Source organism: Labrus bergylta, chromosome 19, assembly GCF_963930695.1.
Source record: "Labrus bergylta chromosome 19, fLabBer1.1, whole genome shotgun sequence".
NCBI lineage: Eukaryota > Metazoa > Chordata > Actinopteri > Labriformes > Labridae > Labrus > Labrus bergylta.
In genome coordinates this window covers 7,461,937-7,478,329 of record NC_089213.1, presented here as the reverse complement: position 1 = coordinate 7,478,329, position 16,393 = coordinate 7,461,937, and the positions used below count along the sequence as shown (strand labels likewise).

Sequence of the window (16,393 nt, the reverse complement as noted above, 5' to 3'; positions counted from 1 at the left end):
CCCCCTCCACCCCCGGAGAGAGTGCGAGCTCAGATCAGACACCCCGAGACTCCCCGGGAGGATCACTGAGGTCACAGTTCACGTAGCGCAATATAACACACAACAACAACACCGAGTCACCTTCATGTGTCGAATTTAAAGTTGTGAACCATCAATCTGTCTGAGCAGCAGTCTGAGGAGAGGTCAAAGGTCAGCTCAACACAACAATCCTCAATTTCAATTAGACTTCTGACGTGATTCCATAGTTTCTAAAGGAATTGGCTGAATTTACTCGTTTATTCAATTCAGTCTATAAAAGTCAGGTTTTTTTTGTGGAAAATAACCAAACAGGTAAAAATACAAAGAGATTACTTAGGCTAAAAAAAGAGGCAAAAAATAGAAAGATTATTTGCCAATAAATAGAAAATTCTGGTGTTTGAATTCTTCTTTTTAGTGACATAAAGACAAAAATCCCACCCATTTGTCCTGCATGCTTCAGCTCCTTAAATGTTAGACCACGCTGCATTTACTTTATTGAATGATTGTACGTTCATATTTTCACATTTTTATGTTGTGGCTCTGCAGGCTCTTCAGTTTTTACTGACTGAATTACAAACTCATCTTTATTGTCTTTTTTGCCATGCGTACTGTCAGTGGTGTAGTGCAGGACTACGGAGTATACCCACTTCTAAATCTCCTCCGATTCACACCATTGTTTGATGGACAACATTCAGTAGTATGCTGCAATTCTTTTCCCAGGATGGTGAAGGGATGACTCTCCCTTCTCTGTCTCTGATTAGTTACTGACTGTATTTGTAAGGGTCGTCTTACATGTCAGGTTATAACAGAAGCTGTTTATCCTCTGCTGGACAGACACTTTAAAAAACATTTGGGGAAAAGTTAAGAGTATACCCACTTGTTTATGCAACACTACACCACTGCGTACTGGACCTACAGAAAAAAAAAAATCTTTCTGAACCACGGTGCAAACTGCAATAGTATAAAACATTATAAAAAATAGAAAATATAAATATAGGTAAACAAAAATATTAAGATAATGTGCATTTAAAACAAAGGCAACTACAACATGTATTAATATATATAAGGCACTAACGAGTGAAAAGATGGCGCTCCAGTATTTAAAGTGTCTTAAAGTGACAGATGCAGATGCTTGTGGTTGCTGATGAGGGCGGGACATTTAAAGATTCAAGTGCAAAGAGTCTGGTGCTACGAATGCACAAGTTAAAGAGAGTCAATATGAACCATGAGTTAGAGGCCTTAATAAGATTTCCCCAGATATTAGAGCCTGAATTTTACTGGATAACAATATTGAATGTGATGCTTACACTGTACAAACTGTTATCCATGGAAACGTATAATTCATGATTAGTTTAACTAGACGTTAGTGTTAATGTTGAGATGACTTTATATTTCAGATTTTCATCATCTCAGCTGATGTGGAGCCACTTCAACAAATGATTCAAGTTAAATTAAGAGTCAAAGGGAGAATGCCTTATAATGAAGTTGGCTCAAATATAAACAGATATATAGAAGTGTTGAAGAACGCCACACAGAGACTGAGTGGGCCGGTTATTGCGACTCGTTGGTTTCAAAATAAAACCAAAGTCTGGAAGAGTTGATTTATTGCACACATTGATGACGATGACAGTGAACAGAAAATATTCAAACCCACTCCACCTCTTTGGCTGCCTCCCACCACACAACTAATCAGATCAAACTACGCCCAAGTGCAAACGACCAGGAATGATATCAAACCCACAGAAGTAGTGAAACATGACAAATAATCAAGGTAAAAAAAACAAAAAAAAAACACATTATGGCTCCTACAATAGATTTGTGTTTAAAATGATACTCTCGCCAATGTGGCTACATAGAACAGGTGGGGAGCCACGTAATTTTTCAACTCTCTATAGAGACTCCTACTGGTCATCAGGGGAAGTGCATGGACCAATTACAGTACTACCTCCAAGAGAAACTTCCTCTCGGTCAATCCTCTCAGAACTTGAAAATGGACATTTTGTCTGTGATCCTTGTGGCATTAAAAGGAGGGATATTTATATTTACATTAATCCTTGATTATAAATGGCCACACATAGCTAAAGGTGAACTGCAACATCTTGTGGAATACTCTCAAAGACTCTTAGCCTATTTAATACCTGGAATCAATGTAATGACTTGAAGAAGCACCTGAATGACTCCAAACACTCCAATGAACTCATGACCTCTGAAACAAGACAAACCTCTCTGTGCACCATTTGAACCTCCTGATTATTTAGTCAATCCCAGCTCAGGCCTCCAAACAACCCTGGCTCTGAATTTTGAGAACCCAAAGAGACATATGAAGTAATTTTCTGCAGCCGTGGATCCCTTGTGGAGAGGCAGCGAGTCACAGAGCGAGACCTTCCGACTGTATCAGAGCAGGTAACTGGGCTGTGCTGAGACCGGGGGGGGGACGGCGGTGCAGCGAGGGAATTGCAGCGTTGTTCTCCGAGTCTGAACTCTCAGCCCTTTTTTGCCCGGCCTGTTTCCAGCAGCCGAGGCTTGAAAAGCTCCAAAGTGACGCCTCCATGCTGCTTTAAAAGCTAAGTAGCACAAAGGTTGAACAAGGAGCCGAGAGAAATGTTCACTTAGTCGACATCTGCACTAAAAAAAAAAAAACACATAACACTCCACTCTCTGCATGGCTCCTACTTGATTGTCACACAATGCACAGAGTCCGAGTGCCTGCAGTCGCCTGTATCTGTGTGTGTGTGTGTGTGTGTGTGTGTGTGTGTGTGTGTGTGTGTGTGTGTGTGTGTGTGTTAAGTCGCACAGCATGTGGGCATTTGCGCAATTCCTTTGCTATATAATTTAATTAATACTGGCCCGCTCCTGATTTCAGCTTCAAACAGCTCAATGAAAACACGTTTTATTTGTATTATTCTGCTTTAATTCAGAGGCCTCTCCACTGAAGAGGGGGGTGTTGTTAGACGGGAGCAAAGGTAGGTGGAAGGGGAGGGTGGGGGTGGGGGTTTCACACTGTGTGAGCTGTGCTGGAGTGATCTCAGTGGGACTTTCTTTCCACCCCAGCGTGCACACTGCTTGACTCTGCAGGACCCATTTGCAGCGTTTGATAATAACACCTTAATGTGACTGCTACGACTGCTGCCAGTGGGACCACCGCGTCTGTTACTCCCAGGGGAGAGAGAGAGGAGGAGAGGAGAGGAGGGAGGGAGGGAGGGAAGGAAGGGAGGGGAGGGAGGGGTTGAGGGAGGGAGCCAGAAACCACAGAGACCTCAACGTCTGACTTGAAGTCACAATGCTGCGCCGAGGCCCAGCCAAACCACGTCTGCCAGGTTTCTAAAAACACGCTGCCAACAGAGTCAACATGGCTCAAATCCTTAAATCCTTCCTGCAGTCTGAGCTCCTCTCTGTGAGTATAGGAGGAGGCCAAGCTGCTGCAATAAAAAAAAAAGCTGAAGCGTCACCGTAGCACCAAAATATAATACATGCAACATAACGAATATCAGAGCAAATAAGAGGAGACGTACAAAAGTAGAAAATAACTGACTGTAGTTTGTGTAAAAGATCTTAACACCAAACCTGGACAGGGGGACTAAAACATGCAATGGATGATTATTTAAAAAATAACCAGTTATAATGTGAATGAAAATCAGTTGATTTATTTTTAAAAGGCCAAATAAAAAACAGCTGTTTCAAATTCCAGCATTAAAATAAAATCAGTCCCTATATGCATCTGCACTGAAAGGTGGCACAACAAAGCGTTTCTGATTAATATAGAGACAAATATCTGAGGATCTTAATGTATTTTTAAAGAGGGAAATGGTGAAATACAACAGAGGATATGATATTTAAATTGTATGTAATTTAAAACTGAGATTTTCTTCGTTCTACAGCTCTCTGAAGTATAAAACAACACAACACCTTCCACCTTATACTCCTGTAAAGAGCTCTGAATTCAATATGAAGAAGCTTTATTAACGTGAAATTATGATAATCCCACGTGGAGTTGTGCACTCGAGGAGTTAAAGGATACGTGTTAATTAAATATTGGAGCCATAGGTGCTGCATGGTGTGGCCGCTCGGTGTGTTATACGGAGCGCTCTGCTGCCTACCTGCGCTCTGCTGCTGTTATCGGGGTCAAGGCGCGGCTCGCAGACAAGAGGCTTAAGCGGAGACAAGAGCCTTTAACACGGAATAAAACCATCAAAGTTCAGCTCTAATCCCCGCCGCCGTGGATAAGGCTCCCTGTTAACGGGCTGCACAATAAGCTCCGTTTACTCTGGGCGGGATGGCTGCTTTGTGGGAGCCTTTTTTTCCTTCGACTTTTTTTTTTTCTTCTGCAGAACAATTCAACTCAGACAACACAGAGGACAGGATTTATAAAAGAAGCAGGGAGGATTTTCACTCCCAGTGTCCTGCCTGCTTGTTGTAAAAAAAAAATAAAAAATGAACACCCTTTTCCTCGACAGGGAGACATTTAATTGAATTTGATGTTTGATGTCTGTGAATTACATCAAGCTTCAGAAATTAATTCGTAAGGAGAATTATCCAAGAGTGGCCAAAATCTGGAGTGACAGCAAGTGGTGTCAGAAAGAGGTCAAACCGAATAAAACGGACTTTAAAGATGAATTTAAAATGTGTCTTTCGGTTTAACTCATTTGTAATGATAAGGCCTGATAATCCCGTAAAGCACGTTCGTAGGTCGTAAAAAAAAGACGTTTACGCTATTGAAATACTTTCAGCACCTTGGACAGCTCCACATCCTCCAGCTGTGTTTGACTTTACGTGTTGGTTTTTACATAAAAGAAATCACTCTCACACACACACACACACACACACACACACACACACACACTGCGGATAAAGGCTGTAATGCTTTAAACACATTTGTAGTAAACAGGAAAGTTACTGAAATACATGTGTAAAAAGTGAGTATTTACGACATTTTGGCGCCATTCTTGCTGGCATACAAATGTATTTTAAACCGTAAAATGATCGAGATCAGATTTGTTTTAAATGTCTCACCTGTTGTGTTAAAATCTAACATAATAATATAAACTTACATCCTATGATATCTGTGTAAAATATTAAATAAAGCAGGGCATTTTAAAATCTTGACGGTGTAATTGGAGAATATCAGGATTCAATCTTCTCTGTTTTCAGGCCTGATGATCCGTCCGTTATTTGGTGTTTTAGGTAAACTGAGAATGATAATATCAGACCTTTATTCTTTCCATCTTTCTGTTCCTTTTGGAAACATTTAGAGTGCGGTAATACTGTCTTTTTGTTGAGATAAAATGAAATAATTGGCAATAGAAAATAATGTAGATGAAGCGTCACTGCACGTTTCTCCTGTTAAAAAAATACTCTCAAACTAAAACCACCTTTTAAAATGTGTATTAGAATATAATATCGTGATGTAAAAAATGGAGCAAATTAAGTTTATGTTGTCAATTAAAGTTGAATCTTTTTTCTATTTTCTTGATATTTTTCAAGGTAGACTTATTTTGAATATTAGCAAGAGATGAAAAACACCCAAGACATCCTTCATATGTGTTCTTCTTTACATACTGCCTGTTTATATAACTAATCAAATGTCTCAAACTGGTCCCTTCACTGGTTTCCAGTTTAACTCGTTGGAGAGTGTGTTCTCTGCTGTCCAGGCAGCCGGACTGCAGACATGGACTTTCGGTTTGTTATGGCGCCCCCGTGAGACGATTCCACTGCATGTGCTGGTGTGTAATCGATGTTTGAGGTGCCAGCGTTCTTCACCTGTCAAATATTTCACTTGAAATAGTTTCAGAAAAGGTTCATTTACACGCATCGGGTATTTTCTTTGACATTTTCCCCCTGAAGTAAAGCCTGACTTTCGCAGGAAGATACAGTCGGTGCGTTTTTACGCACAGCACTGATGCGCACAGAAAAGATCAACCTTGTGCAATATTTTGTGTAAAACAATTTAAAAAAAGCGTGACAACAAAGTTTGAATTCCTGCTTAACATTATAGATATTTTCTGCAAGCACCACATGGTGAAATGGCCAAACATCTGCAGTGGAACTGCGTTTTGAAAATGCGCACGTTTGAACCCAGAGCAGTCCTCTAATAGCGAGAAAATTTAAGCAAATTAGTGCTCTCAGACTTTCTGCCAGAGCAGCGTGAGGTGGAAAATGTAAATTTACAAGTACAAGGTGAGCAAGAGCGTCCAACTCACCAGGTAAAGTGCAGGCGTCAGGAGGAACACGGCGCACCAACACGTCACCTGCATCCTCCCGGAGCTCAAAGTTCCACTAATTTCCCTCGGCTGGTATTCGCGGCTTTGCGGACCATAAATCCACCTGGTATCCGGCTCACAACGCGGTCAAGCCCCTCAGCAGCCCAGAAAACATGAACACAACGCACCCCATGACCGCAGAACACAGCTGAGAGTTTGAGTCTGGGGGGCAGGACGGAGGAGCCGGAGAGGATGCTGCTGCTGCTGCTGCTGCTGCTGCCGCTGCTGCTGCTGCGGGTGCAAATGGAGTAAGAGGAGGGTGGGGGCGACAAACAAGACAGCGGTTAGTTGGGAGTTAATCCAGGTAGAGGGAGCAGCGGGGTCATAGCTGAGAGCAGGTTCAGGTCCTGATTGTTGGATAGCTGGCGCGCGCAGCGATAGGAGCGCTCGGATGTGAAGAGAACGGCGGGGTTTTCCGCTTTATACCGACCGCGCGCTTACAACACAGGCTGTGAGACTCTCGCTGCATGGGGGGAGGGACGAGATGGAGATGGGGGGGGGGGAGTAGAAAAGGCTGGAAAAGACGAATAAAACGAGAGGAGATTGGTCCAAGACAGCGCGAGGATGAAGAAAGCGAAGTTTTTTTTCCCCCACTCTCTCTCTCTCTCTCTCTCTTTTTTTTCTTAGAGAGACGCTCGTGAGGGAAAGCGGTTCACCTTGGCTGCTGGTTTGTGCGCTTGATGTAGATGAATGAGCTGACATTCACAACTCTGCTGCCAATAACTCCTGGCACCCCCCGTCTCCCTCCCTCCTGTACCCCAAACAAGCGAGCCTCAAACCTGAACAAACACAGCACAACAGCTGCTGTTCATGGTGTCATTCCAATAGACCCAATCTCCCTGTGAGAAACCCACTTCATCTCTGCTAACAGCACTAACAGTTTAACGTCTAACAACTGCCCAAACATCTGCTCAACATCTGACACTATGTGGAGCAATTTGACTCGTAAATATAGAAAATTCAGTTGCCAAAAGCTCCCGATCATTATGTAGTATTTTTGTAAAAACCTGCTTTTTTGAAACAAGATAAAATATCTCCACTTTTTCCACCCCAAATTACAGATAGTACAGGAGACATTAATACATTTGACTTGCTTTTCCAGGAGCAGAAAGAGAAGAACAGATGAGATTTTGTGGATTCAATTTGTATGGAAAAAAGTTAAAAGATTTAATTTTATAATTCCTTCTTTTTTCAAACTCATTTAGTTGTTTTCCTCTGGCTTACTTAGTGCAGACTAACCACTAAATAATATGCGCCCGATCCCATTAGTACAAGTTTAGGTATAAACCGTAGACTGTAAGTATTAATGGACGAAGCCTGAGTGACGTCACCTGTCTGCTCCTGCTGGAGTCCCAACGATGGCGGTCTCTATGCTGGAAATGCTGTCTCAGCCTAACTTTCAGTCAACCTAACGACAGGCTGAGAGCTTGAGCTGAGGCGGGTTTTAAGCCTCTTGACAAACCGTTACACCGCGCCCACCTGTCAATCATCAGCTCAGCTTCACGCCTTATTGTGAATAACTCTTATCCTTCATTTTTTAAACACCAGAGGTTGCTGCTTGGTATTTAAACACATTCACCTCCATATGCAAACAGACACATTATTGTTTTTGAGTTGTATCATCGAGGAAGTAGCTGCTCGAAGATCGTCTCCTGGTCGCCCAAAGTCTTTTTGCAAAGCATTCAAAGCATCAGCTGTAATCAGAAGGGGTGTAACAAAACAACGATATGGATCTGTGAATCGATTCAATCAGCGACTTTTGTTGAAACAATTCAACAATCTTTTTTATGCTGCAGTATTTTTATTTAAAGTGGTTATTGGCGAGGCCCATGTATGGAGGCTGGTCTTCCAAGCTTGCGGCCCGGGTTCGAATCCGGCCTGTAGCTCCCATCCCGCATGTCATTCCCTACTCTCGCTCTCTCCCTGATTTCTGACTCTATCTACCGTCCTATCTCTCCAATAAAGGCACAAAATGCCCAAAAATAAATCTTAAAAAAAAAGAAATTTAGCAGGGTAAGATACACTCATTGGAAAATACTGACATTTCTCAAGTTGATTTGGCGTCTCATCGGGGTCATAATCACGCTTATATAACTTACAAAAAGACACATGTAGAGACTGAGGAATCACGACGACCCAAACTGTGATTATTTAAAATTCACGTGATTTTCTTTTTTAAACGCTGGCTAAAGATGGTGCTGTTATTTCACACATTCACATGGTAAATGTCAAGATGTAAAGCTGCTGCATTTACAAACAAAACAATTAAACAAACCAGAAAGGATTCTCCAGTCTTACACAAAGAGATTATTCAAAAGTCAATATTAAAGAGCTTCATGTTTGGATTTCTGTCCACACATATGAGTCATTCCCTTGATCATTGGTTAAGTCTAAGTCTCTAACATTACAACAAAAGGCCATATATTCTCAAACCTCTGCTGTGTAGCCTTTAATATTGGTCATCCTTTCCAATGGAAGGCTTGATAGCATCGGTCTGGTCCAAAGAGTCGTGCTCCGTTTGATTTTGAAATGATCATCTCCATTATAAGTCCCCCCTTTATTCCAAACATTTGGATTATTCTGCTTTGCTTACTGCGATAAAAGAACGTCCGTCTCATTTCAATAAATTGTGTGCAGATTTCTTAACTGGTTTTGTATTGATGTGAATCGGCCGCTGAAGCAAAACATTAATTTAAATTGTCATGTCTAAGATTTGCAAACTGATACACTGATTGATTTTCATTTAAATATCTACAGACTTGACATATTGAAGTCATTTTATTGTTAGTTTTTTTTATCTTTTCATCAGAATTGATTTCAGGCTCCAGAATATAATATAATCAAAAATCACACTGTTAATGCTACCTAGTATTAGCTAATAATGTGTGTTTGTCCAAAGAATTGATAGAGTGTTGTGATGAATCTTGTGATTACACCCTAAATGACGATTCTTTAAAGGTCTATTATACAGAACACCCTTCTCCATGTTTCTCTAACACTAATAAGTGTCTCTAGTCCGTCTACAAACTCCATCCTCTCCGTCTTCTGCCTGCTCCACTTTTCAGAAAATGTGTGCTCAAACCGGCCGTTTGGAGATTTTCCCTTCATGACATCACAAAGGGCAGTAGCCCCTCCCCCAGGTGGGTGACACTCCCACAGCTAGGTGTTTGTTCTGCCCTCTGAGTCTGCCTTCTCATCGTAAACAATAGGACATGGAGCGAGAAAGCCCAAGCCCTTCCAGAGAGGGGGCGTGGTCAGACACAACTCATTTACATATTTAAAGGTACAGACACAGAAACAGCCTGTTCTGAGCAGGGCTGAAATAGAGGGGTTAATAGGCATGATCAAATACAGGATCAGAGTGGATTAAGAACAACAAACTTCACACACAGTTTTTTTGGGAGCTCTGAGACTTATTTAAACTGGTTGAAGAGGAGGAGAATATGTGAACTTTAAAAGTAACAGATTGTTCCATTTATTTTAAGATAATTAGATTAAATTAATTCTAATCGTAGGCTGACATCTTGATGTTTGATTCCATCCTCCAGGAGTCCTTGGGGCCAACATTGTGCTCATATAAGACCCCGCTGTGTGCAAAGAATCCCAGAACAAACTAACAGTTGACAAATGTTTATAAGAGGTTTGCTTTATTTTAGTACGTTTGTTGTTTTCCTATTTAGATTTATGTTTCTTGTGTTAGAACATGATAACATAAAGACCCTCAATGATGAGCGTAAAGACGTTCACCTCCTCTGGGTCTTTGTCATTTATGCTTCACTGTTTATAGTTTTAATTGTACTGTTGTGGAACATTTAAATACATTAAGCGTCATTAATTACAGTATGCACGGTTATTGTGATTCAGGTATAAAGGGCTCACAGGGGCCCTGCAGAGCCCTCTGGGGTCCTACCTGGATGATAACGCAGGTTTGGATCAGCAGGACACTTTGGACATGTACGAGTGTCACATAATGTCAGAGAGACGACACAGAGTGGTGTTGTGCTTTAGTTGTGCCAAACTAACAGAATTAATAGTAAAAGTATGCACAGTAAATCCTTACTCAGTTTGTCTGTTTATAAACTATCCATGTTGCCACCTTAAAGTCTTTTTTGTTCATCATGATTCCCATAAATACATCTTTACTCTCAGGCTGATGCCATTTTTTCTGGATAAACATTTTTACCATGTTGGAAGATAAACTAATGAAAAAACAACAACACATGTTTTTGAGGAGGACTGCGATAGCCTTGAATTTTTGTCATGCACCCCTTGTGCAGAGGCTATAATCTTTGTTGCAGCGGCAGTGGGTTTAAATCCGACCTTGGCCCTTGGCTACATGTCACCTCCCCCCCAGCACCTCCCAACACTGTGTCTCATTGTTTTGCTTATCCAATAAAGACAAAAAGGCACAAAAAACAAAAACAATTTTTTAATTGAGCTCGCCTGGTTAAATAACGACTGAAAAAGGCTTGAAAATATACCAAAAACATCCTCTCTTGTTTCACTCTTGTTTCAAAATGTTTTTTTAAGAGGTGGTTAAAGCTTTATAGCCTTATGAAGCTTTAAGGTTTCTTTCTAGTTGTGTTGAGCTTTGGTATCCAACCTCTATCTCTTAGTTCAATGGTACATTTGAGCCAGTTGATTTGTAATGAAGTGTTCCCATGAGGTAAAGCACCCCATGGGCCTTTCAAGGGGCATAAGGGTCATGTTCAAGAGTTAATGTGGCAGGGCATCGGTGTCCTAGTGGTCAGTTCGCTCGCTCCATGTACAGAGGCTGTGGTCCTTGATGTGACGCCCTGGGTTCGAGTCTGACCTTTGGCTCCTTTCCAGCATGTCATTCCCCTCTGTCTCCCTCTCTCTCTCTCTCTCTCTCTCTCTCTCCCTGATTATGGACTCTATCCACTGTCTCTACAATAAAGCAATAAAAAGCCCCGAAATAAATCTTTAAAAAAATAAGTCAATGTGACGACACATGAGCAAATTTAATTTATTGATGAAGACAATCAGATGTGGTTAGAAACCTGGATAATGCTGTTAAACAGATCTTTATGTTAACACTCATTCTCTCTCATTAAACGAAGCGGTATCATCGAAGAGTACAACTGGACGTCCAAATTTGTATCACAGATAAACAGCAAAATAAATAACTAGGTGTGTGTGTGTGTGTGTGTGTGTGTGTGTGTGTGTGTGTGTGTGTGTGTGTGTGTGTGTGTGTGTGTGTGTGTGTGTGTGTGTGTGTGTGTGTGTGTGTGTGTGTGTGTGTGTGTGTGTGTGTGTGTGTGTGTGTGTGTGTGTGGGGTGGGGGGCGGGGGGGGGGGGGGCAGCACAGCACAAGGTGACTGCAGCCTGCTCCGTGTGTTTCTGGCTTACAGATAGATGGATAGGATCCTTTTTGTTGAGGAGCAGGTGGGGAGAGGGGAGGCGGGCTGTAGAAGAAAAGACAGGAGGGGCTGAGCTTTAATAAATCCCAGCAGTCTCATTGCTACAACATTGCGGTGGTCAAGCATCGTGGCCATAACTCAGCCAGCGGGGCTGATGGGATCCTGCTCTGAATGGCCCCGATAGCCTTCACAGGCTCCGGCATGGCAGCAGTGGTGGAGCGGGCGGAGATATATCACCAGAGACCGGCTGACGTCCATTGTGGCTGTAATGAAGCACCAGCTGGTCTCCGGGAAGCTAAAGGGCCCGAACTTCAGCAATCTTTTTTTTGTTAATCAGGGATGTAAAAAATCCAGATAGCCTAAAGTTAAACTTTCATACAGCGATGCTCCATAAGACCAGTTTGGGTCGGGATGAAGAGGGAACAAGAGCAATTAAACTTGAATGTTTTTCAATGGAATGAAATGTAAGCATGACTTACCTCCTCTCTTCTAGTCACTTGTACTACAGTAGCATTGATAATTTATTGCATGTGCTGCCCAAAATCGGTGGTTTTGAGACCATTTCTGATAGAGTTTAAGAAGATGTACGCTTTTGATCCATATTTAAATATACTGTTAAGATGCTGTATGTCCAAACTAAACCTCTGCAAAAAGAAATGTAAACACAGATACACAGTTGTTGGCGTTATCCCCACACGTGATTTACTGCTGCTCTGAACGGGACGTTATGAGAAAAGTTGTAGGACCCCGGCAGCTCCTTCAAGTGCACGCCCAGCCGGAAGCTAACTCATATTTCCCTGCACAGAGCTGGCCAATCGGAGGAAAGTAGGCACAGGGAACTGTTCAGGCCGAGGCTGAAATGAGGGACTTTACTGAGGCCCGTTTAAGATAAATAAGGACACTCCTCCATAGGTGTCCCAGACTGACATCATTAATGGTGAAAGTGAGTATGATAGAGCTCCTTTAAAGCAGCTGGGATCATTATGACATTGATATATCCTCTGGGAGCGAAGGCTAACTTTTTAGGGCTTCAGTTGTTGTCAGCAGTTACCAATAAAGGACTTCAAGTTCAGAGTTATTCTTCTGTATGTGGCCTCAGTTTACAGTCCGACCAGTACAGGGGTCTCTAACAGGTTGCTCGCTAGACTAGCTATGGGTAGCTTTGTGATGTCCTACCCCCCGTTAACGTAGAGAAACTTGTAGCTTAGCTCACTACACTTGACATGTAGACCCAACCCTTTAGATGTGACCATAGTTTAAGGAATGTAACCTTCTGGACTAAACTTTTTCAAGAGCTTCATTTAAACCAAAATCATTTTTGTTCTGAGCGTAACCAAACCCTGAACCTTCAGCAGCAGCTGCTTGTTAATACAATAATTACTGCAAGTCCAAATCTGGAAAATGTTTCACGGAATATTGTATTTAAAAAGTCCTACATAACATAACATAAGCATAACATGTTTAATTGCTAACGTAAGAATGGAGCATTTTGATTTAGACTGGAGGTTCAAAAAGGCAGAGACAAGTTTATTTATACCACAACATTTGAGCAAAAAGGCAACTCAAAGGGCTTCACACAAGACATCAAAAACATCACGACAATGAGAAAAATCACTCAGACAACTATTAACAATCACAGAGAAAATTAAATATTACAATGAAACGACTTATTTTGAACCATTGAACGAAGGACAAAGCTGAGATTGTGTTTGGACTAGGAGTGTGAGGTTTCAAAGAGGTCACGGTTCGGTTCGTATCTCGACTTTTGGGGTCACTATGGTTACAAGTGGCCGGTGTTTAATAAATGAAGCCAGTGCAGAAATGCAAAATCCTGCAGTTCCTCGAGTGTTAACTAGAGGATGGCTGCAGAAGCACCAGATGTCACATTTTCTGTTTTTTTGAATGGGTGTGTATGTGCCCATTCAAAAAAACAGAAATTAACATGTTTACAGCCTGGTTAAAAAAAAGAAAGCGTCTGATTAGCTCATACAGTGGCACACTCTGTACGAGGGGTGATTTTTTTTGATAACTCATCCGTTTTGATGTCATGAAGGATAAGAGTTATCCACAATAAGGCGTGTAGCTGACCTGATTGACAGGTGGGCGCGTTGTAACGGTTTGTCAGGAGTCTTAAAACCCTCCTCAGCTCCAGCTCTCAGCCTGTTGTTAGGGTGACTGAAAGTTACGCTGAGACAGCATTTCCAACGTGGAGACCGCCATCGATGGGACTCCAACACCCCCTGCAGGAACAGACGGGTGAAACAAAAAGTCGAGGTGCCGGTGGCCTAGTGGTTGGTTTGGGCTCAGAGGCTGTTGACCTTGAAAACGGGCGGCCCGGATATTATTGCTATAATTAGTCAATCGATTCTGAGACCGCATTTCGGCCAAAACTTTCTGCTTCTTTTGCTTTTTACTTGGGACTGGTTACCAGCACACATCCAAGATCTCTTTATAAAGAAGGTCAATACTGAATAGACGCGCCCATTCAATGTACCTCAATACAAACCTTTTTAACCACTTTACATAAACGGGGCATCTATTGATGGTTACACTACAGTTAGAGTTAGGTTGAGGGAGGTATATTAACACTTGATGCTTGTTTTTTCAGCGTTCATTTATTGAAAAAGGAAACGTAAAATCTTTGAATTTAACATATATTTCTAGAGGTTAGTAGGATTTTTACTTTGTTTGGTTTCATTCACTAATACTGTAGGAGGACTTGTATAATTTAGTGGCATGGTGTAAATCCTGCACACACTCCCTATAACAGACATTTTCTGAATGAGAATCCAAACTGAACATATCTAATGTGTGCACACATTAAGAGGATACTTCTCACTCAGAGCTGGCTGTGCTTTGATTGCGTCATAATGCACATTTGTAAAAAGTCTGAATAAAAATGGAGGCGGTTTTCAGCGCTCTAACTAATGCTTTTGAATGTGCTGGCACAGACATTCAGCCGGGAAGTATGAGTCTCATTGCATTTCAAGGGCGCTGTAGAGCATCAGTGGAGCACAGAGAGTCAGAAGTGAGCCGCTGAGTTGTGTCCGTGTCACAGAATGAAAACCATTCAGGAGAGTGATGTGATGTGAACACAGCCGGCCCTGCAGACCGTCACAGGAAGAGGAGAGAGGGAACATTTCTTACTTCTCTATCAAACACCTGCTCTCCTTCCTCCTCCCAGCTCCGGATCGGCTCTCATTCACGGAGCGCAATCAGGAGGTCAAGTTGCTAATTTTCAAAGCATACCTTTTGGTGGCTATTCAGAGCTGGGGGGGGGAAATTACAGTGTAGCCTCTTCCTAATAGATTACCATCAGGCTGGGAAGAGGCGGAGCGAGGGATAAAAACAAGAGAGAGGAAGAGGATGATTGCCCAGCTGAGTGACGCTGGCGTCCTGTGGCATGAATATGTTGAGCTGGCTCGAGTCCATCAGCGATTGTGAGGGCAGATGTTGCTGCGGGCCCTCAGGCGTTGGAGGCAGCAGGTTTGTGTGGCCGCTGCCCAACCAGCTGCCATCTCAAGTGTCACTCCACATCCGCAACGAGGAAACGAGTCAAACTGGGCTTGACCAGAAGGGCCGAGGGCGCGCTACACGCCATGTGTGGCGACAAAAGGCCCAGAGAGCTGAAGTCACGGTCCAGGCTGCCAGGGCTTTTCAGGAGGAAGAGGAGGGTGAGGAGGGTGTGAGGAGGGTGGGCGGGCCAATGGGGGGGGGGGGGGGGACTGTGACAGAGACAAATGGATGAGCAGAGCGACGGTCACAGGATGCAGCTGCTGCACATCAATCGCTTCCTCATCACAATTAGAATGACTGCCGGCTTCAGCGTGGAGGAGCAGAGACGGAAACTCGTGTTCCCATTCGGTTTATTGAAGGCTATGAATACGAGTGCTCAAGTGAAAGACAGCTGGAGATTTCAAACTTCTCTTTGAGCACAACTTTTCAGGAAGTTCACGAGTAAATCTCACTTTATGCTGCAGTCGCATCATTCTTAAAAACAGAGTAAGAAGATGGATCAGGTTTATCACAACGTGGCTCTTCTATTGGTTTCTGTGGTTGTTGTTTCTACTGGTCATGATGGCATCGCTCTCGCTAAGTTTTATGGCAAAGATATGAGAGGAGGTGACACTGCTGCACAATAAATATCTTTAAACATGGTCCAGGAAGTCCTGTGTCCTTAATAAAGAGGCCAGTGTGGAAAGGTCTGCAGTGAGAGTTTACTGATGATGTCATCGGGTGTGATATCTTGTTCTGCAGAATCATTCAAAATCAGAGATCTAGATCGGCATCATCACACTGACCTTTACCAGGAGGATGCTCAAGCAGGCTCGAACCAGGAGATGGACAGAGTTCATCCTGAACTGAACTGTTTTATTTTTGAACTTAACTAAGATCTGACCGCAGTTTAACCTCGGGTGCAGATAGGCAATTTATCTGTGCATTCCTGTGTGGCCACTGGTTTTCAAGATTACTGTCATTGTTTGCATTCTCATCGAGTGGAGCCACCAGCTGCACTCCTGTGCGTACATTTTATTACTGGAATTATTTTTCTCTATTAAACTGTAACAACAGCAGCTGCTGTGTTAATTTCTGTCATCCTACTCTGGACAGTCAGACTGTCTACAATAGAAAGCAAAGAAGCAACCGGAAATAAAGAGACAGAAATGGTGTATGGGTGCATTAAAGGTGCCCGGCTTCAAATCAGGAAAATGTTGCGGCTCATTCAACAAGGATTCT

The 16,393-nt window shown here is 42.5% G+C and overlaps 1 protein-coding gene across 1 annotated transcript in view; it reads right to left on the bottom strand.

The window, feature by feature from the left end:
* Positions 1-6,761, bottom strand: part of nxph1 (neurexophilin 1) — a 47,599-nt gene extending 40,838 nt beyond the window's left edge. The window contains exon 1 of the mRNA XM_020638633.2: positions 6,216-6,761. Within this exon, the coding sequence (XP_020494289.1) occupies positions 6,216-6,269 (54 nt within the window). The 5' untranslated portion in view covers positions 6,270-6,761. The remainder of the gene's footprint in view (positions 1-6,215) is intronic.
* Positions 6,762-16,393: the final 9,632 nt, after the last annotated feature.